Below are 22,655 nucleotides of genomic sequence, written 5' to 3'. Positions count from 1 at the left end.
TATTGTATATATATTATATACAATATATATATATATATATTTAAAAAATTAAGTGTAAACCTAACCACAACTGTTAATTTCAGCTTTAGTTTCATGACCGAATTCTCAAATGGGTTTCGAATATCAAATTCGTATATGTAATATGTCTTAAAATAAATAAATAAATAGCATAAAAACAATTTATTTTTTAAGAGTTTCTTCAGATGGTTACCATGGAGGCGCAGCGAAAATCGTCTTTTTCTTCAGACGGGGAGGGAGAGAATCGAGGAGTTTTAACCAATTAACATTCATTTTACTTTTACGGCCGTATTCTGTAGGTTGAGCCAAATAAAGAGTTGATGAATCCCAGTTTAGATCTAACTCGAAATCAGATTAAATCTTTTGTAGATTAATCGTCTTTCGTATTCAAATAAAAATATAACTCTATTCTTTCATAGCTCTGGAGTTAGTTTTAAAACAATCTTGCATTCGAGATTAAACAAGTCTTCTTTCGTAACGGGTATCTTGATTGGTTGCAAGCAAATACGTACAGTACTTGTATATAGAAAATGATGGAAATACAAATGGAAAGCAACGCACGTCGTAATTTTACGTAATTCATAAGGAAGTACAGGAATTATTATAAGACAATACTAGAAAATAAAAAGACAAATGCTATTTCTTCTAAATAGAAAAGAGATACTTGCCTGGGAAGTATTCTGTAAAGAATATAAAGGTAGTCAGGGTTTCAGGTCAAGGAAAAGTGACAAATTGTGGAATTGTTATAAAAATAAAAAAAGAAGCACATAAAAACCGTAGTTGATGAGTTTTCTCCTGTTTTAATGTCGACAGAAACGGATAGATTAAGAGAAAAATTACTTTCTATGGGAGTCCTGACACAGCCTTTAGAAAATAACTGTAATATAACGCCCAACACAATAAAAGTATTAAGGTACTAAAATGATTTATAAAATAACGTGTTTGAATTTTAAATGATTGAATTAGTTTAATTCAATTTTCAAATTCATTTATTAGTGGTATATTCTAATAGCAGAGATAAATAAGAACGCGATTGCACAATATTCAATTCCTGATTTTAGCTCTAAACCTCCAATCTTCTCGAGTAAGGGTGCGACTATACAGACTGAGAGCGAGCGAGAAAATGTGGCGAGAAGAGATGACGACGTCTCACGCTCTCTGTTTCTCGCTATCGTCTATGTGGTCGTAATAAACGAGAGCGAGAAACAGAGAGCGTGAAAAGTCATCACTTCTCTTAGGGTGTAACTATGCAGACTGCGAGCGAGCGAGTCTGCATAGTCACACCCTAAGAGGTAACCAGTACATTTATCCTGTCTAACAATACAAGTCGATCCCCCTATAACACTGTTGATAATTCCGTTTTTTATGAATTCCATGTTGTACGAGTCACTTAGATTTTACAAATACGTGTGCCGGGCTGTGAACGGCTCACATATTTGTAAAATCTAAGTGACTCGTACAACATGTAATTCAGATAAAACNTATTAAATTTTATTGGTTAAAGGTCCAGCGCGTGGTGTGAAGATAATGGGGTCGTGTGTCACATCTCGGGTGGAGTCGGACTTACTTGTTAATGAAAATTTAACGCTATTGACATTTGCAATTTTTAAAAACTCATCTCTCTATCCTCAAAAATTTTAATAAAGAAATTTATCAAACTTTAAGAAAATTACTTCTTACAAGCTTTTATTATTAGGCTACGTAAATTTTACATCTTGGTACTTGTATCAGTAAACATTGATACGAGCACTTGTAACAGATCATAGAAAAATATTAATTGAAATATAGCGTAATTAATTAAAGAGCTTTGACCTGTAAAAAAAATATTTTAAATTAAAATTTTTCGCATTTCAAAAGGATAAAAACAGAAATAATTTAAATTTTGAAACTAAAATGTACCAGTACATAGAAATAAAACGGAAAAAGTGGCATATCAGGAGAATGAATAAGCTAAAATACTAATTATAAATTATTTAATCATTAAAACATAATAATTACTTAAATTTAAACTAAAACGTTCTGTTTAAAAAAGCTATTTTTATATTTAAAAACTTATCCCATCGATAAATTAATTTAACTTTTAATTCTCTCTCTACTTATGAATCCAACCAATCATATGTTTTTTATTACAAAAAAAACCTATTTATTAATTATATTTTTAACATGAATTCATTTAGAAACAGATATTTACTTTGATGGCCATAGAAATGTATTAAAAGTTACAATGTAAATATTTTGAAACCGTTAAACTAAACGCTATTTTTATATTAACGAGAACGTTGTTTTTGTACTGCACAGAAGACTTATTCATATGCTTATTGCAGGTATTTAAGTTTATAAAACGTCAAACAAGGGAAATAAACTTTATCGTGCACGACAAAAACGCATTAAATTTAATAAAACGTGGTTTGGTGTTAGAATTTTTATCAAGATCCACCCTATTTATATCAATACAATACACTCGTTAATAACGTATACACCCGTTATTATTAGGTTATCATCTAAATATAGTTTTGATTAAGGAAGATGAGATACAAAATATATATATATATATATATACTGTAAACACAATATTTGTCTAATTGAAATTATATCTTTTTTAAGCATTTTTTATTTTCAAAAAAACTAGGTAAATAATGCGGTTAGAAAAATCACCAATTTCCTTCACAAGAATATATTATAAAGCTATTTCTTTCAGTATTTTTTCTTACTAGAAGGTACTTTCTTGGGAATTTCTTTTGTAATTTTCAACTAAAGATATAAAATAATCTGTAGAAGGAATATATATATATATACTGTATATATATTGAAGTTGCAACTAAAACTTTATGAATTAGTTAGTATTAAGTTAATTTTTCTTAGACTAAATATGTTTGTTGATTTAATATAAAGGAAAGAAAAATTGATTTACAAAACAAAGTTTTATAGAACGTTTTAGACAAATTAATTCTGTGCATACGAGAGTAATTTGCATATTAAATAGTAGAAATTTTAAGAAAGCTTTCATTAATAGAACAGCTCCTGCAAACTGAAGGATAAATGACTCTATCAGATGCCAAGTGATGAACGGCGCAGTCTCTATTAATCCTTTCTACCTATATATAAAAGGAGAACTTTTAAAAGCAGAGACAATCGCATAAACTTAGGAAAGTAAAAATGTATTTTAAACTATTATTCTTCGTTTTTCTCCTCGTAATCTTTAAAGTATTAGAAGTTCAGACTAGAAGCTATTACAAACATAATTGGTGGAAGAGACGTGTAATTGTACCAATTTCAAATAACGGCGATGAATTAGTAGATTATGATAAGCGATATGGATGGAATTTAAATCAAGTTACAAGTCCTAAAAAATTCGACTTTACTAAATTCGACTTAGAGAGTATTATACAAGATGGAACAAGCTTGTCTGGAGCCGAAAAAATATCTAGAAATAATAGAGAAATGGGAAATGATCGACTTTCTACAATAATTTATTATTTTTTTTAATATAAGTATATTATTATTATAATTGCAAGTTATCGATCGAAATAGCGTGTTTACGTCTTTAATATTATATTTTCACTCGTATCACCAATAGAGTCGGGCTTAATGAAACTTTTACTGATTTTTGGCATTTAAAATATTTTTAAATCATCATCTCTAATCTCAAAATTAAGCCTTTTACCACCTTTTTATTATTTTAAAAAGACAAAAAGCTTATTATTATAACAACTTATTTTTTAATAAAATAAGTTGTTATAACGTCGTCAATTCTCTCACAACGGGACCTTCAATTCTAAGCAATAAAATTCATTTAAAGTAATCCATATAATTACACTGAAACATAATTAATATTAAGGAAAATTAGGAATATCTAAAAAAATCTTAGCAGCAGTTTGATTATTTATATTTTATTATAAACGGAGTTAAAACTAGACTTCTTCTAACTTGATATCGTATAGACTAAGTATAATTTATTAAACAAAATTGCAGAACTTAAGAGATTCTTGTTTCGTAGTCTGAATTTATATTAAATAATCAGAAATACTAAATGACCAATTAAAAAGTTTAATTATATTAATTAAAAGGGTTAAAAGGCAGCATGTCTGGCTCCTTGGGCATCAAGTGATTACATTTCTTAAAGTCAAAATAACTTTAATATTATAAAATTTGGTAAATGTTTTAACATAATTAATTACAACTTAATATAGAAACTTACATATTTATTATAGAAATAAAGAGTTATTCAAACTTTATTTACATATACATTATTAAAAAAATAAAAGAATTTACGGTAAAATGAAGAGTTTGCAAAGGTATGTGAATTTTGATAAATGAGAACGTACTGTACGTATAACGAAAAATCACAACAGAGTGAATAGCACAAAAGCATTGAAAACAACAAAAGCTAATTTATTAATTAATAAAGGATTCAATAATTGTATGATAATAGAAGTGATCGAATTAAAAATCGTCTTTCTTTTAACTGCAGTCTTCTAACAGGAATAGGTCAATTTTTGCTTTTCCGGCTGTTATTTATATAACACGGGAAAGTATTGTAATCGTGTCAAATTTGACCCTCCGGGATTTTTGTAAATCTCGACGTTTTGAGACCCTTGAACCCAAGTCAAAAGACGGGAAAAATGGATGTGTATAAGCGTGTGAGAATATGTTTATGTATGTTTGCGTGTATCTCAGGATGGGATAAACATTTATAGACGAAATATGGCATTGACACTATTAAATTTTATTGGTTAAAGGTCCAGCGCGTGGTGTGAAGATAATGGGGTCGTGTGTCACATCTCGGGTGGAGTCGGACTTACTTGTTAATGAAAATTTAACGCTATTGACATTTGCAATTTTTAAAAACTCATCTCTCTATCCTCAAAAATTTTAATAAAGAAATTTATCAAACTTTAAGAAAATTACTTCTTACAAGCTTTTATTATTAGGCTACGTAAATTTTACATCTTGGTACTTGTATCAGTAAACATTGATACGAGCACTTGTAACAGATCATAGAAAAATATTAATTGAAATATAGCGTAATTAATTAAAGAGCTTTGACCTGTAAAAAAAATATTTTAAATTAAAATTTTTCGCATTTCAAAAGGATAAAAACNAACAGCAATTAGCGGCGAAGTTTAACTGTGGGAAAACAAAATTTATTTTACCCTAGAACTACAGTATTTTCCTTGGGGATGTAAAATATTGTACACGATACAATTAATCGGCTGATCTCATCGTTTGATAAAATCTATTTTTATTTATTTATTTTGAAGCTCATATACAGTACACGTGCGATAAATAGTTTCTGTATCAACCTACCTTATTTCTTAGATATTTTTAGAAAAATAATATCCAAGTCATTTTCGCAGGCAAAATATTCAAAAAAAAAACAATAAACGCATTAATGCAAAAATCAGTTTCTGTATCAACCTACCTTATTTCTTAGATATTTTTAGAAAAATAATATCCAAGTCATTTTCGCAGGCAAAATATTAAAAAAAAAACAATAAACGCATTAATGCAAAAATCAGTTTTATTGATACTTCNTATATAACATTCTTTATGCTGTTAAAATCGAAAAAAATCCTCTTAATGTCTACAGGCTGGGGAAAGTTGTTTAAAAAAAAACAGATAATGATAAAAAAATGATCTCAAAGAATTGGAAAAAGTATCAAGAAGTAAGGCTTATATTTTTAACATGAATTCATTTAGAAACAGATATTTACTTTGATGGCCATAGAAATGTATTAAAAGTTACAATGTAAATATTTTGAAACCGTTAAACTAAACGCTATTTTTATATTAACGAGAACGTTGTTTTTGTACTGCACAGAAGACTTATTCATATGCTTATTGCAGGTATTTAAGTTTATAAAACGTCAAACAAGGGAAATAAACTTTATCGTGCACGACAAAAACGCATTAAATTTAATAAAACGTGGTTTGGTGTTAGAATTTTTATCAAGATCCACCCTATTTATATCAATACAATACACTCGTTAATAACGTATACACCCGTTATTATTAGGTTATCATCTAAATATAGTTTTGATTAAGGAAGATGAGATACAATATATATATATATATATATATACTGTAAACACAATATTTGTCTAATTGAAATTATATCTTTTTTAAGCATTTTTTATTTTCAAAAAAACTAGGTAAATAATGCGGTTAGAAAAATCACCAATTTCCTTCACAAGAATATATTATAAAGCTATTTCTTTCAGTATTTTTTCTTACTAGAAGGTACTTTCTTGGGAATTTCTTTTGTAATTTTCAACTAAAGATATAAAATAATCTGTAGAAGGAATATATATATATATACTGTATATATATTGAAGTTGCAACTAAAACTTTATGAATTAGTTAGTATTAAGTTAATTTTTCTTAGACTAAATATGTTTGTTGATTTAATATAAAGGAAAGAAAAATTGATTTACAAAACAAAGTTTTATAGAACGTTTTAGACAAATTAATTCTGTGCATACGAGAGTAATTTGCATATTAAATAGTAGAAATTTTAAGAAAGCTTTCATTAATAGAACAGCTCCTGCAAACTGAAGGATAAATGACTCTATCAGATGCCAAGTGATGAACGGCGCAGTCTCTATTAATCCTTTCTACCTATATATAAAAGGAGAACTTTTAAAAGCAGAGACAATCGCATAAACTTAGGAAAGTAAAAATGTATTTTAAACTATTATTCTTCGTTTTTCTCCTCGTAATCTTTAAAGTATTAGAAGTTCAGACTAGAAGCTATTACAAACATAATTGGTGGAAGAGACGTGTAATTGTACCAATTTCAAATAACGGCGATGAATTAGTAGATTATGATAAGCGATATGGATGGAATTTAAATCAAGTTACAAGTCCTAAAAAATTCGACTTTACTAAATTCGACTTAGAGAGTATTATACAAGATGGAACAAGCTTGTCTGGAGCCGAAAAAATATCTAGAAATAATAGAGAAATGGGAAATGATCGACTAACAAGTGAAGGTGAGTTGTAGTTTAAACTACTAGAAAAAAAAGTTAGAAATAAAAAGTAAAAATTGCATTTAAAAAATAAAATAAAGTATAGCTTTTATAAATGTAGTTTCCATTCATCTTCATGCTATATCCAAAGATTTATAGCAAAAGTTAACTTCGAAAAACTGGATGATGACATAAGAATGACAATTGCGTGTCTCACTGCTAAATTTATGTCAACAAAAGCTGCAAGCAGACATTTTAACACTACAAAAAGTTATTTTTATACTTAAAAGCACGTTTACTAACAGAGAATAATGGCTTATTAAAATAGTTTAATGCAGCTTTGGATTATAGATTTAACAAATTTGAAACTTTCAGAATTTTTAATTTGCAAACTTCAATCAGTAAATAATAATAATAAACAAATTATCAAAAAGAATTATTAAGTAAATAACGAATAAAATTTAACATCAGATTCTAATCCTAACTTAATCATAAATGACACCAAGATATACTGTAATTAGCACTAATGTCTTGATATCAAATTCTTAATTTCAGTAATGACAATCTGTAAGAAATGTGATGTGTGTCAAATTTCCAGTCAAGAACATAAAAATCAATTAATTTGCCCATCAAGAGATGAAGAGGACCGTTTGGTCTGTATAGACATCATCAAGCTTTGTGATGGTAACAGCGACTGCCCTTTGGGAGAAGATGAACTACCTGCAGAATGTCTTTTCTATCAAGCAGTAAGTTTATATTTATTATCTTTAGCACTAAAACTCTAGCTAATTTTCAGTTCACGCAAAATGTTTACTTATTACTTTTCTCCTCTACAAGTGACAAAATAAATAAACTTTTTAATACTTCCAACTCAGAAATTATCATTTATATTATATATTCTACCAATATTAGATTATTTAAACTATATAATTAGTAATTTAACACCATTTTAGAAGTTCGGTTCTGCTGTTGGGTAAATCATTTTGATATTCTCTAAAATCGAATGAGAGAGTAAAGTACACAAAACAGAAAAAAGTAATAAAGATTGTCTGGAAGCGAAGAATTTTAAAATGTTTACAAACTCGACAATTTTGCGATTCATCATTCGTAGGTGCTATTTTGACAGCTCCTTCCGCTACGTAACATCTATGAATTGCAAAATTCATCCTAAACAGACAATTCAACTTAACTGTTCATTTTGAAATTTTAAGAATTTATACCGGTATATTCAGCTACGTAACATCTATGAATTTTTCAATTCACAGATGTTACGCAAGAAGCATATATACAGTATATATATGCATGCTTTTAAATTCAAAAAATTAAAATTTCTGACTTTCTAAGTACAGTACAAGACCGATAAATTCGATTTCCTACAAGTACAGTACTTAACAATTATAATTCATAGCTAATTGTTAAGTAATGTACTGTGTACTATATATTTAATAAAATTAATTTATTTATATTAGTTAGAATTAGGTAATGTCTTAAGAAAAAAGATTTCCTCCCCCACACCAACACAAATTCCCAAGCAAAAATATTTAATTATACATCACTGACAATTGAACATCTTTTCGTTTTACTGTCATCAGAAACGTAATAATAATTATTATTATATAAATATTTCTAAGTTATAACTTAATACATTGTACACACATATATTTTTAAAAAAATTTAATTAAGATNTGTGAACGGCTCACATATTTGTAAAATCTAAGTGACTCGTACAACATGGAATTCATATAAAACGGAATTATCAACAGTGTTATAGGGGGTCGACTGTAGTTTCGTATATACGAGTAGACATAGACAAAAATTAAATGGTGAAGGTAGATTTGAGATATTTCTTCCTATTTCCAATTCTTTGCACTTCATTAACTAAGAAACACTCATATGTATCTTAGCCTTGAGCACAAGTGTATTTTCTCGTTTAAAGAAATAGCCAGTTCTTGGAAATACTTTTTGCATAGGGTAGTAAATCTTCCAACATCTTTTGGTAAGATGCAACATTCTTTCGATGCTTGATGAATGATAAAAGTTTTTCTTTCCTTTCCAGCTGAAAGTGGCCCAAATCATCAGATTGCCTCCTTATTGATGCTTTGCAAACAGTTGCTCGTCTTTGCGGAGATCGTGCCAATTGTATGCATAACCATCGGACCCGTCAAGAGTATTTGAAGCGATAAAGAAAAGTCCAATGTTTTTCCATATTTCAGTCCAAGAATATGCTGATTAGTCCAGAACAGATACTACTGCTTATGTCGCTGTTTTAGGGCAGGTACAGTTTTTGTGACTGACTAGATGAGGGCAACTTGCCACAATTCGGTCGATGGTCGATTTAGACACATTAATACCGTCTTGATGTACGACAGCTGGTAAAGATGCTAATTATTTTGACACCTAAATCATAATCACCCGTTTTGTTGCTGATGTAACTTTTCTAGGTCTACCAGTTGGCTTCTTTTTAGCATAGTTTTCATTTAATTGAAGAAAATTATCGACTACCGTGTGAGACCCGTTTAATTGGTTCGCAATTAGTCTTCTAGAATAGCAGTCTTCCATAAAACTAAGAATTTTGCCTTTTTTTCTTATCAGTTACAGGTTAGCCATTCCATAATCCGTAAACAAGAAAGGATAATGATTGCTCATTTGCATATTCCTAACATTAAGTATATATATATATATATAATATTATTATTATAGTATTTTTTTAGTAATAATATACTAATTGTGACAATTTCTTCCTTTACAAATTGCCTACATAGCTTTATATTTATGAAATAGGCAAAAATAAAAAAACGTTAAATTTTTTAAAAAGTATTTAACCTTATAAAATATTCCACCTTATAATTATGTTTCATTATCATGTCTTAGTATAACAATATTGCAAATCAGTACATTAATATAGTGTGAAAAAAATGTAGAAAAAAGGAGTGACTTTATATTAGTGTCATTTAACTGAATAAACAATTTCCTCCAGGGGCGTATCCAGAGAGATGCTTATAGTGCTGCACCATCCCTTGATACTAAAGCAATTCATTTTGTTACTTAAAAAATAAATATAACACATATTGTACATAAAATTAGGTAACTAAAGTAATTCTAAGATAATTGAGTAACATTCTCAAAAAAAAAACATGACTTGGTTCTTCGAATCTCCCTGAGCAGCACTCACATTCTCAAAATCCTGGATATACCACTGATTTCTTTCCATTAGTGGCACGTTAACATAGCCTACGTTATGTGCACACATATCACAAATGTGTCTTTTTGAATAGTCTGTTTTACATAGAGACTTGTATCATCGTATATTAAACCGAATCTGATAAAATAATTAAATTAGTGCTTTTAAAAACGAACATACAAACATGCTGACTTTGCTAATTGGTTAAGATGTAATGATCTCATCGCTGAGTTCGTTTAGGAAAACTGTTCATTGAGCTCATTACCTCCGTGATATGCTAAGCTCGATGATCAAGTGATGAGATAAGTCATCACTCATTGCTTAGGCCGCATTCAGATTACGCTGACGNAATTAAATATTTATTTTATGTAGTTATTAAAGAATTAACAGCTTTCTACAATAATTTATTATTTTTTTTAATATAAGTATATTATTATTATAATTGCAAGTTATCGATCGAAATAGCGTGTTTACGTCTTTAATATTATATTTTCACTCGTATCACCAATAGAGTCGGGCTTAATGAAACTTTTACTGATTTTTGGCATTTAAAATATTTTTAAATCATCATCTCTAATCTCAAAATTAAGCCTTTTACCACCTTTTTATTATTTTAAAAAGACAAAAAGCTTATTATTATAACAACTTATTTTTTAATAAAATAAGTTGTTATAACGTCGTCAATTCTCTCACAACGGGACCTTCAATTCTAAGCAATAAAATTCATTTAAAGTAATCCATATAATTACACTGAAACATAATTAATATTAAGGAAAATTAGGAATATCTAAAAAAATCTTAGCAGCAGTTTGATTATTTATATTTTATTATAAACGGAGTTAAAACTAGACTTCTTCTAACTTGATATCGTATAGACTAAGTATAATTTATTAAACAAAATTGCAGAACTTAAGAGATTCTTGTTTCGTAGTCTGAATTTATATTAAATAATCAGAAATACTAAATGACCAATTAAAAAGTTTAATTATATTAATTAAAAGGGTTAAAAGGCAGCATGTCTGGCTCCTTGGGCATCAAGTGATTACATTTCTTAAAGTCAAAATAACTTTAATATTATAAAATTTGGTAAATGTTTTAACATAATTAATTACAACTTAATATAGAAACTTACATATTTATTATAGAAATAAAGAGTTATTCAAACTTTATTTACATATACATTATTAAAAAAATAAAAGAATTTACGGTAAAATGAAGAGTTTGCAAAGGTATGTGAATTTTGATAAATGAGAACGTACTGTACGTATAACGAAAAATCACAACAGAGTGAATAGCACAAAAGCATTGAAAACAACAAAAGCTAATTTATTAATTAATAAAGGATTCAATAATTGTATGATAATAGAAGTGATCGAATTAAAAATCGTCTTTCTTTTAACTGCAGTCTTCTAACAGGAATAGGTCAATTTTTGCTTTTCCGGCTGTTATTTATATAACACGGGAAAGTATTGTAATCGTGTCAAATTTGACCCTCCGGGATTTTTGTAAATCTCGACGTTTTGAGACCCTTGAACCCAAGTCAAAAGACGGGAAAAATGGATGTGTATAAGCGTGTGAGAATATGTTTATGTATGTTTGCGTGTATCTCAGGATGGGATAAACATTTATAGACGAAATATGGCATTGACACTATTAAATTTTATTGGTTAAGGTCCAGCGCGTGGTGTGAAGATAATGGGGTCGTGTGTCACATCTCGGGTGGAGTCGGACTTACTTGTTAATGAAAATTTAACGCTATTGACATTTGCAATTTTTAAAAACTCATCTCTCTATCCTCAAAAATTTTAATAAAGAAATTTATCAAACTTTAAGAAAATTACTTCTTACAAGCTTTTATTATTAGGCTACGTAAATTTTACATCTTGGTACTTGTATCAGTAAACATTGATACGAGCACTTGTAACAGATCATAGAAAAATATTAATTGAAATATAGCGTAATTAATTAAAGAGCTTTGACCTGTAAAAAAAATATTTTAAATTAAAATTTTTCGCATTTCAAAAGGATAAAAACAGAAATAATTTAAATTTTGAAACTAAAATGTACCAGTACATAGAAATAAAACGGAAAAAGTGGCATATCAGGAGAATGAATAAGCTAAAATACTAATTATAAATTATTTAATCATTAAAACATAATAATTACTTAAATTTAAACTAAAACGTTCTGTTTAAAAAAGCTATTTTTATATTTAAAAACTTATCCCATCGATAAATTAATTTAACTTTTAATTCTCTCTCTACTTATGAATCCAACCAATCATATGTTTTTTATTACAAAAAAAACCTATTTATTAATTATATTTTTAACATGAATTCATTTAGAAACAGATATTTACTTTGATGGCCATAGAAATGTATTAAAAGTTACAATGTAAATATTTTGAAACCGTTAAACTAAACGCTATTTTTATATTAACGAGAACGTTGTTTTTGTACTGCACAGAAGACTTATTCATATGCTTATTGCAGGTATTTAAGTTTATAAAACGTCAAACAAGGGAAATAAACTTTATCGTGCACGACAAAAACGCATTAAATTTAATAAAACGTGGTTTGGTGTTAGAATTTTTATCAAGATCCACCCTATTTATATCAATACAATACACTCGTTAATAACGTATACACCCGTTATTATTAGGTTATCATCTAAATATAGTTTTGATTAAGGAAGATGAGATACAAAATATATATATATATATATATACTGTAAACACAATATTTGTCTAATTGAAATTATATCTTTTTTAAGCATTTTTTATTTTCAAAAAAACTAGGTAAATAATGCGGTTAGAAAAATCACCAATTTCCTTCACAAGAATATATTATAAAGCTATTTCTTTCAGTATTTTTTCTTACTAGAAGGTACTTTCTTGGGAATTTCTTTTGTAATTTTCAACTAAAGATATAAAATAATCTGTAGAAGGAATATATATATATATACTGTATATATATTGAAGTTGCAACTAAAACTTTATGAATTAGTTAGTATTAAGTTAATTTTTCTTAGACTAAATATGTTTGTTGATTTAATATAAAGGAAAGAAAAATTGATTTACAAAACAAAGTTTTATAGAACGTTTTAGACAAATTAATTCTGTGCATACGAGAGTAATTTGCATATTAAATAGTAGAAATTTTAAGAAAGCTTTCATTAATAGAACAGCTCCTGCAAACTGAAGGATAAATGACTCTATCAGATGCCAAGTGATGAACGGCGCAGTCTCTATTAATCCTTTCTACCTATATATAAAAGGAGAACTTTTAAAAGCAGAGACAATCGCATAAACTTAGGAAAGTAAAAATGTATTTTAAACTATTATTCTTCGTTTTTCTCCTCGTAATCTTTAAAGTATTAGAAGTTCAGACTAGAAGCTATTACAAACATAATTGGTGGAAGAGACGTGTAATTGTACCAATTTCAAATAACGGCGATGAATTAGTAGATTATGATAAGCGATATGGATGGAATTTAAATCAAGTTACAAGTCCTAAAAAATTCGACTTTACTAAATTCGACTTAGAGAGTATTATACAAGATGGAACAAGCTTGTCTGGAGCCGAAAAAATATCTAGAAATAATAGAGAAATGGGAAATGATCGACTAACAAGTGAAGGTGAGTTGTAGTTTAAACTACTAGAAAAAAAAGTTAGAAATAAAAAGTAAAAATTGCATTTAAAAAATAAAATAAAGTATAGCTTTTATAAATGTAGTTTCCATTCATCTTCATGCTATATCCAAAGATTTATAGCAAAAGTTAACTTCGAAAAACTGGATGATGACATAAGAATGACAATTGCGTGTCTCACTGCTAAATTTATGTCAACAAAAGCTGCAAGCAGACATTTTAACACTACAAAAAGTTATTTTTATACTTAAAAGCACGTTTACTAACAGAGAATAATGGCTTATTAAAATAGTTTAATGCAGCTTTGGATTATAGATTTAACAAATTTGAAACTTTCAGAATTTTTAATTTGCAAACTTCAATCAGTAAATAATAATAATAAACAAATTATCAAAAAGAATTATTAAGTAAATAACGAATAAAATTTAACATCAGATTCTAATCCTAACTTAATCATAAATGACACCAAGATATACTGTAATTAGCACTAATGTCTTGATATCAAATTCTTAATTTCAGTAATGACAATCTGTAAGAAATGTGATTTGTGTCAAATTTCCAGTCAAGAACATAAAAATCAATTAATTTGCCCATCAAGAGATGAAGAGGACCGTTTGGTCTGTATAGACATCATCAAGCTTTGTGATGGTAACAGCGACTGCCCTTTGGGAGAAGATGAACTACCTGCAGAATGTCTTTTCTATCAAGCAGTAAGTTTATATTTATTATCTTTAGCACTAAAACTCTAGCTAATTTTCAGTTCACGCAAAATGTTTACTTATTACTTTTCTCCTCTACAAGTGACAAAATAAATAAACTTTTTAATACTTCCAACTCAGAAATTATCATTTATATTATATATTCTACCAATATTAGATTATTTAAACTATATAATTAGTAATTTAACACCATTTTAGAAGTTCGGTTCTGCTGTTGGGTAAATCATTTTGATATTCTCTAAAATCGAATGAGAGAGTAAAGTACACAAAACAGAAAAAAGTAATAAGATTGTCTGGAAGCGAAGAATTTTAAAATGTTTACAAACTCGACAATTTTGCGATTCATCATTCGTAGGTGCTATTTTGACAGCTCCTTCCGCTACGTAACATCTATGAATTGCAAAATTCATCCTAAACAGACAATTCAACTTAACTGTTCATTTTGAAATTTTAAGAATTTATACCGGTATATTCAGCTACGTAACATCTATGAATTTTTCAATTCACAGATGTTACGCAAGAAGCATATATACAGTATATATATGCATGCTTTTAAATTCAAAAAATTAAAATTTCTGACTTTCTAAGTACAGTACAAGACCGATAAATTCGATTTCCTACAAGTACAGTACTTAACAATTATAATTCATAGCTAATTGTTAAGTAATGTACTGTGTACTATATATTTAATAAAATTAATTTATTTATATTAGTTAGAATTAGGTAATGTCTTAAGAAAAAAGATTTCCTCCCCCACACCAACACAAATTCCCAAGCAAAAATATTTAATTATACATCACTGACAATTGAACATCTTTTCGTTTTACTGTCATCAGAAACGTAATAATAATTATTATTATATAAATATTTCTAAGTTATAACTTAATACATTGTACACACATATATTTTTAAAAAAATTTAATTAAGATGAATATGAAATGATTTTTCTCATTTTAGATCACATTCCAGATGAATATGTTGGAGAATTATATCAAGTTCTTTCACGGATAGATATAAAATATTGTTTTCCTTTTTTTTCTTCAGCTTATCTTTATCTATTGTACAACATATGTTATTCCTTTAATAAAGTCTTCAAGTACAACTTTCTCTTATTTACTTGGATTAAATCATTTTTTCACGTCTCTTCATATAAAGTTTTCCCCCACTTAATTTAATCGGAATCTCTTCTTAAAATCTATTCTAATGGATAAAATCCTTTCGGAAAAAAATTAGATAATAATTACACTAATCAAAAATGACTTTTCTCTTAAATTTTTTAAAATATTATCGCCGAGAAACTCAATTTATGATGTTCTCGTCCTTATTGTTTTCATCATTAGTTATACTTGTTACTGTGAATTTCTTCTTTAATTAACAAACTTATTTTAAGATTAAAAAAAGAAAGAAAGAAAGATTAAAGTCAGAACAGAATTGATCGGTTACTTGTAAAACATTTTTAAAAGATAAACGTAAAATTTATAAATTTAGTAACTAAAAACCCTCGCGATCTCCCGTATTAAGATTAGAAGTTTTAATCACTTTATAATTGATTTGATTGATGCATTTTAATTGTAATCATCCTGCTCTTAATGTTTCAACCTTTCTTTCCAATCATTAATAAACTTGAAATTTTTTCAATCAACGAAATAATAATAGTTATAAACGCCAGATCCTCAATCTTCAAAACAAGCAACAAATTATATAACAAATAAGAATTGTAATGGATGGATTAGCATATATTTTAATTGTTTCTAGTTTTTCTTCCTCATTAAACGTTGATCAGTACCGAATATATCGAGTGGAGTTAATAATTATAGCGTAACGAACAGGTTGACCTCACTAGTCTCATCCATCTTAATTATATTGGGTTGTGGAATACCACTATAGGGAGGAAGTCCTGAATGAAATCTGATAACGTATGAATGGAAGAAACACCTTCTCATCCGAAAACAAAAACATTTAATATTTGCATAAACGGCACTTATTTTTCAAGCCTTATAACAACATCCTAATAAATATTAAAATCGCATCAATTCTGTAGTTTTTAATAAATATTTCGTGTGTTAAGAGTAAGCATCGCAGAAATTACTTTTGAATAAAACCAAAGTAATAGATTCTAAATTTTTCAATCGTAAAAAAATATAATTCTAGGCTATTAACGAAAACAGCTGTAAGAAATATTTACACCGATAATTATATTCATAAACAAATAAATATTACAGTGTTCTGTTAAAGTTTTACATAAGCAACTAAGGTACTGAAAGCTTTCGACCTTGACCCTTACCTGACCAACACTAGGTGAACTGCCACATCCGGTTGGCAAGGGGCAGTCGTGTCCTACTTCATAAGACAGGTTTCTATGCACGTCAAGAGGTCAATAAGGATACAGGATCTTGTAGCAAATATTAATGAATGAACTTTACCAATGATTCAGTTTGATTAATTTATAATTGCACTTTTTGAATTTTATTTAATTATACGAATAGAAAAAAAAATAGTAGTAGATCCGATCGAGTTCGTCTACTCAATCAGTTTTAATCGTTCTTAACAAATCTTTATAAGTATTTATAACTTTATTTTGACGACAGTTGACAAAACAAGGATCTGATATTTTTGGATATATATTTGTGAGAGGTGCACTACACAACTCTCCCCAACCTTGCCCTTTGGCGATAAATCCTGTTCTCGGCGGACGTACAAAAGTGCCAGTTGCCATATCAGCATCACAAGAGAAGCATCAGGTAAGGAAGATACATTTACTAAGCTGTTTTGCATACTATTTAATTGTTTAATTAGCAATAGACATCACCGTACGTCGTAACAACGAAGTACGAAAGTCAACAAGCTAGAATATATAATTTAATTTAATTTTTCGAACAGAAGAGATGAATGACATCAACGGGGGGCTTTATCCTATATAAATTTCATCACTCTATCTCGACTTACGATCTGATTACTTAATCGCATTATCGCATCTATTGTTCTAGCTCTATATTTAGTGTAAAACAGCTCGAGAATCGTATTATTCTCGTATTTTCTGCTCATTTAATAGTTTTCTTACAACGCTTTATTGGTTTTTCTAGTATTAATGTCATCATCGTCCAGCGAAGAACAATGGATAGATGCAACTCGATTGAACAATTTTGCTTTAAAATTGGGTTACAGCCAAAATCAGATCCAAATGGTAGTTAATAGACTCGGTCCGAAAATGACCCAAAATGAACTCTTATCGGAATTAGTCAAGTTAAGAGGAAGCAGCAGGGAGAGAGAAACGCATTTGTTGTCTGAAGAATATTGTTTGCGTCATGTTGTTGTTGATGGTGGAAATGTTGCTGTAAGGTAGGTTTCAGACTATTTTTCAATTTTTTCTTTAAGTTAACCTTGTTTTTCTTTGACCTATTTCTTAATATTTTTACATATTCTTCATATTTTAGCTACTCTGTCTTATTACATAAGTATGCTTACTACTCAAACTTCAGAACAGATTAATGATAAAATATATTAGATTAAAATAAGTCTGTATAGGTTAAAAACTAAAGAAAATATTTTTTAAAACTTAAGAGAACAAATTGCAACGTATTTAAACTTTCGAAAACATTTAATAGCCACGGTAACAAAGAGAAGATATCCTGCAAAGGGATCAAAATATGCGTAGACTGGTTCAGAAATCGTGGACATAAAGATATCACAGTTTTTACTCCGTCCTGGTGGAGGGATCCATCTCCTGATTTAATTATAAAAGGTAGTTATAATTAGATTCATTTATGCTAAATTCTAACTATAAATAAATCGCTTAATATTTCTTTAATTTAATAATTTTACTCCTTAAACGTTTTAGATAGATATTTACTAGACGATATGAACAAAGATATTCTCTGCGTTTCGTGCTGTGACGATCGTGCAATATTGAAATATGTAGCTCAAGTGGATGGCGTGTTGGTATCTAACGATAATTATTCCAAGTATGTAACAGAGGACATCGAGTACGAAAACGTTGTCGAAAACAGACTACTGATGTATTCTTTCGTAAATAACAGGTAATTTATTCTTCGTGGTAGACTATAATTTATTAGATTAAGAAACGATTAAGTACAAAAACCTAAATATATAATTAAAACCTGAGCAGCAAATCCAAGTTTTATGTGATATGGCACGTAAGCAAAATATATGAGAACGAATAGGACATAAAATGATCATAAATCATTCTCCGTAAGAATTAAAGGAATAAATATTCTAGTGTTTCTGTAAGTCAACATTATCTTTAAACATAACATTTAAAAGCACGCGGTGCGTACATAAACCAAGACACATCTTAAGTCTAGTTCTCAATTCTTATAAAAACAAAACGTATTGAATAAGATTAGTTTACTTTGTTCGGATAATTAGTATAAAAACTGATGAATTATTCAATAATAATCTGCCAATCTCGTGTAAAATAATAATTTTTTTTCATAAATATTTATTTCAAATTGAATACTTGAAAAATTAATAAATTTGCACGTGTTTAAGTTTAATGTATAAGCATTTCCAGACTGCTAATTTAAATTTTAAATATATTCTTGAAAGTAATTAAAGAGAATCATAACTTTTATCTTCTTAATTCGTATAGGCTATATATATTTTTAAATTTAGTCTTATCCAACAATATAAATTTTGGATATCCAATTCGTTAAAAACCCCAATTGTTCTTGTTCTTATATTTTAAAAAAATGATAACAAAGATATCTTGTCGATAACGTAAAAGAAAAATTTCAACTATATTAAATTAAACCTATTTCTCAAATAATTATTTTAAAATGTTAAAATATAACAATATTTTAATGCATCAGTAATATAAATAATCAGATAAATGTAATGAAACTTTTTTAAGCTATTGGTGCATTCAGTGTTTTTGATCGCACACCAACGATACGATGTGGAATCAAAGATGCTCTTATATAAAAAAGTGACATTGAAGATCTGCATTTTTTTTCGTATAAAAAAACATATAATTATTATTAACAAGTAGGAGAAACAATTAGCAATTTTAAACTTTTTCTTATGAAAAGTTTGAGGCACATGGGTTGATACCTAAACGGGTTAATTAATTAATGTAATCTATGATATTCTAAATTTAGTAAATGCTTAAAACCAATAATACTAATTAATTAATTAAACAATTTTTACTGTTACAAGTCACCTAAACAGTTATTCTGATCAAATTAGTTAACTCATTTAATAATTTTGAATTTAATTAACTTAAAAAAACGAAAAAAAAATTTAACGAATCATGTTTATATTAAGTCTAAATCTCAAGTTTTGTTTCATTTTGATAGATTCATGCCTCCTGACGATCCTCTTGGACGCCACGGGCCTACTTTAGAAAAATTTCTGCGAAGATCAAAATCTCATCGAGAGGAAAGTAGAAACTTCAAAATTTTTAAGAGAACTGAAGGTTTAACTTTTTTTTTTTTTTTTTTAAATCTAAACTCTTATGATAAAAACTTTCATATTATATAGCATTGATGTGTAATTTTTCTATTTAATTCTTTTAAGATGAGAAGCTCTTTTTAAGGAATAAGAAAAGTTTATCAAGAATTAAAAAGGGGAGAAGTCCTGATACAGAACAAGCAGCTATAACGAGGACAGATTCGTCATCTGAAACTGCACTTTGTCACAAACTAAAAAATTTTACTTTAGAAAGACCTAAACTCGAATTAGATAACGATAAAGTTTCATCAATACCGAAGAGCAAACAACCACATTACGTAGCATCTCATTTGACATTACAAAAACATCGGAAATTACATCGCCAGAATTATGATTTCGAACGAACTTTAGGTCATAAAAACTTTTGGATAGACCATCCAGCAGAAAAACCCTTAGAACCATCAAAAGACAAAATGGAAATGATCAGTCAAGAAAATTGGTTTCGCTGGATGAAAGATACGCATAATTCGATCGTTTACTCTAAAAAACCTATACAAAGTGAACTTTGGGTTTCTGAAGATTCTGCATTGTCAGAAGAAAGTGATAATAGGGATGTATCTAATCAAATCTGTCAATTTCCTAATTATAGCATTTTAAGAGAAAAATTACATTTTCATCTCTCAGCAATATTTCCTAAGGAACAAGTAGAAACTGTTTTGAATATATACCCTCATGAAACTAGACCACAAAAGTTGTGTGCTGCAATTCTTTCATTGTTTCCCAATGGCTAAACTTTGAAAATTACACTGTTTTTAAATTGTGATATATAAACTGATTCAGTATTTTATGGTTGTGATTTCTTTTCAAATTACAATTCAGGAATTAAATGCAATTTTTAATTTTCATTGTGTCACTTTCAATTTGGACTTCAACAAAATTCAAATAAATAGTTTGAATTATCAAAGTTTCTACCAGAATACTGACTAATCAAATTTTTATTTCAATAATATTATTCAAAGTAAAATATGAATCTTAGTTAATTATACTTTTATATATTATTATAGTAAAATTGTATATAATATGTGAAATTTTATAAATATAATCTACTATTTTATCAATTTTTTTAAATTTTAAAAACAAACTTCTATACCATAATTGCTGGCAATATGGTTAACATTGGAGTTTAAAGTAATATAGAATTAACATTTATTGTGAAGGCTTAATTGATTACACATTACTATTAGATAGTAATAAATATTTTATAAAAGTACTGTGCAAACATAAAACAGTTGTTTGGTATTTTGCTTAGCAAAACAATTATAATTTGTAATGTAATGTAAAAATATTCTACAATATTGTATAATTCATTTTTATTGAAGTTCATTACATGTTTAATATGTATTTATCTTAGTTTTTGAAATAAAGATTTAAAATTAATTATACATATAACACATTATCACAGTTATAAAATTACAGGATTAATAATTAGAAAGTAGAATTAGAAAATATACAATAATGTAATTTTATAAAATGTATAAAACAGTTATTTCTATATATATTCTTCAGGAAGCATTAAATAGTAAATTTGTAATTATTATAATTTGTATTATCTTATGTAGACTATCAATATGTTTTCTTATCTGAAACAATATATTTGTATATTTAGTAATATTAAAAATTCAATTTTTTATAATAAAAAGAATTGTCAAAATTCTTAATTTATATCCAAAATGTTATGTGAGTTACTTAAAAGCAAACATTTATTTATTATTAACTTTTCTTAAAGAATCTACTAAAATTTATTTAATGAAAACAATGAAATAATGAAGGATGTATCTGTTGAAAAATTATATTAAACCAGTTCTATTAACTATTTATAAATTAAATTAGAAATAATTTATAAAATTTATCTTTTAATTAGTTTAGAGATGAGTCATGAATTTAGTCACAGTTGAGTATAGAAAAATACTGCAAAGTTCTACATAAAATATTAATTGCTTTGAAAGTTTATTACTGATAGCATTAATATGCATTTGTTTATTTAAAATTCCATTAATTTTAAAATTTTGCAGAAAACAACACTCTCTCCTGCAAATGTATTATTCAACATGAAAAATTGAAAATTTACTCTAGTTTTCACTTCAAATAATTTATGCAAATAAAATTCCATACTATTTTCTTGTTCTCTTTTCAGTCCTAAGTTAATGAAATTAATGAAAATGCTCTAAATTTAATATTTTTAATAATAATTTTGTACAATAATTTATATCCTAAAGAATTTTTGAATAATACTAATTGTCAAAATACAGGATTAAACATAAATAAATCACACCACTAACACCAATAACCTAATGATGTCCATTATAAACAGAACAAAACATTAATACAGTTGTCCCTCTATAGTCCGTTTTTTAATCCGACATGCTCAGTAGTCCGACGCACCTCCCGTCAAGGTACTCGTCCCCGTTACGTGTCTGCTTGCACAGAAGCATGTCGCGATGTGAATCTCCCCATCCAATTTTTATACAATGACACACATTTCGTGTGTTTTATGTGAGCAGTTCTGTTTGAACAGTTGGAGTAGAGAATATTGTAAGTTACTGCTAGCAAAACAATGCGAAATATGTAATTATTTTCGGTAATCCGGACACTTTTGGTAATCTGACACACCTTTGGTCCCATACCTGTCGGATTATCAAGGGACAACTGTA

At 27.7% G+C, this 22,655-nt stretch overlaps 3 protein-coding genes across 3 annotated transcripts; all 3 read left to right on the top strand.

The window, feature by feature from the left end:
• Positions 1-6,497: 6,497 nt before the first annotated feature.
• On the top strand, positions 6,498-8,501 carry LOC111628880. Its single transcript, XM_023372739.1, has 2 exons — positions 6,498-7,010; positions 7,542-8,501. Exons 1-2 carry the CDS (start codon positions 6,698-6,700, stop codon positions 7,769-7,771), a joined length of 543 nt encoding a protein of 180 aa, XP_023228507.1. The 5' UTR covers positions 6,498-6,697; the 3' UTR covers positions 7,772-8,501.
• Positions 8,502-13,291: 4,790 nt separating this feature from the next.
• LOC111628879 lies at positions 13,292-15,632 on the top strand. The gene is made up of 3 exons (XM_023372738.1): positions 13,292-13,804; positions 14,336-14,526; positions 15,493-15,632. The coding sequence occupies exons 1-3, from the start codon at positions 13,492-13,494 to the stop codon at positions 15,544-15,546; spliced, it is 558 nt and encodes a 185-aa protein (XP_023228506.1). The 5' UTR covers positions 13,292-13,491; the 3' UTR covers positions 15,547-15,632.
• Positions 15,633-16,052: 420 nt separating this feature from the next.
• Positions 16,053-20,907, top strand: LOC111628876 (endoribonuclease rege-1-like). The gene is made up of 6 exons (XM_023372734.1): positions 16,053-17,276; positions 17,619-17,874; positions 18,141-18,277; positions 18,374-18,572; positions 19,851-19,969; positions 20,071-20,907. Exons 2-6 carry the CDS (start codon positions 17,624-17,626, stop codon positions 20,733-20,735), a joined length of 1,371 nt encoding a protein of 456 aa, XP_023228502.1. The 5' UTR covers positions 16,053-17,276; positions 17,619-17,623; the 3' UTR covers positions 20,736-20,907.
• Positions 20,908-22,655: the final 1,748 nt, after the last annotated feature.

This window comes from Centruroides sculpturatus, unplaced genomic scaffold (assembly GCF_000671375.1).
Source record: "Centruroides sculpturatus isolate CEXI.00-Female unplaced genomic scaffold, Cexi_2.0 scaffold359, whole genome shotgun sequence".
Lineage (NCBI taxonomy): Eukaryota > Metazoa > Arthropoda > Arachnida > Scorpiones > Buthidae > Centruroides > Centruroides sculpturatus.
This window is presented reverse-complemented; position numbering and strand designations above follow the sequence as displayed.

Excerpts from the sequence above, each read along its gene's own strand:
- LOC111628880 (XM_023372739.1), top strand. The coding sequence starts at position 6,698 with ATGTATTTTAAACTATTATTCTTCGTTTTTCTCCTCGTAATCTTTAAA. Across the intron at positions 7,011-7,541 it reads TGATCGACTAACAAGTGAAG|TAATGACAATCTGTAAGAAA; the intron begins GTGAGTTGTAGT and ends TCTTAATTTCAG.
- LOC111628879 (XM_023372738.1), top strand. The coding sequence starts at position 13,492 with ATGTATTTTAAACTATTATTCTTCGTTTTTCTCCTCGTAATCTTTAAA. Across the intron at positions 13,805-14,335 it reads TGATCGACTAACAAGTGAAG|TAATGACAATCTGTAAGAAA; the intron begins GTGAGTTGTAGT and ends TCTTAATTTCAG. Across the intron at positions 14,527-15,492 it reads AATGTCTTTTCTATCAAGCA|ATCACATTCCAGATGAATAT; the intron begins GTAAGTTTATAT and ends TTCTCATTTTAG.
- LOC111628876 (XM_023372734.1), top strand. The coding sequence starts at position 17,624 with ATGTCATCATCGTCCAGCGAAGAACAATGGATAGATGCAACTCGATTG. Across the intron at positions 18,278-18,373 it reads TCCTGATTTAATTATAAAAG|ATAGATATTTACTAGACGAT; the intron begins GTAGTTATAATT and ends TAAACGTTTTAG. Across the intron at positions 18,573-19,850 it reads TATTCTTTCGTAAATAACAG|ATTCATGCCTCCTGACGATC; the intron begins GTAATTTATTCT and ends TCATTTTGATAG.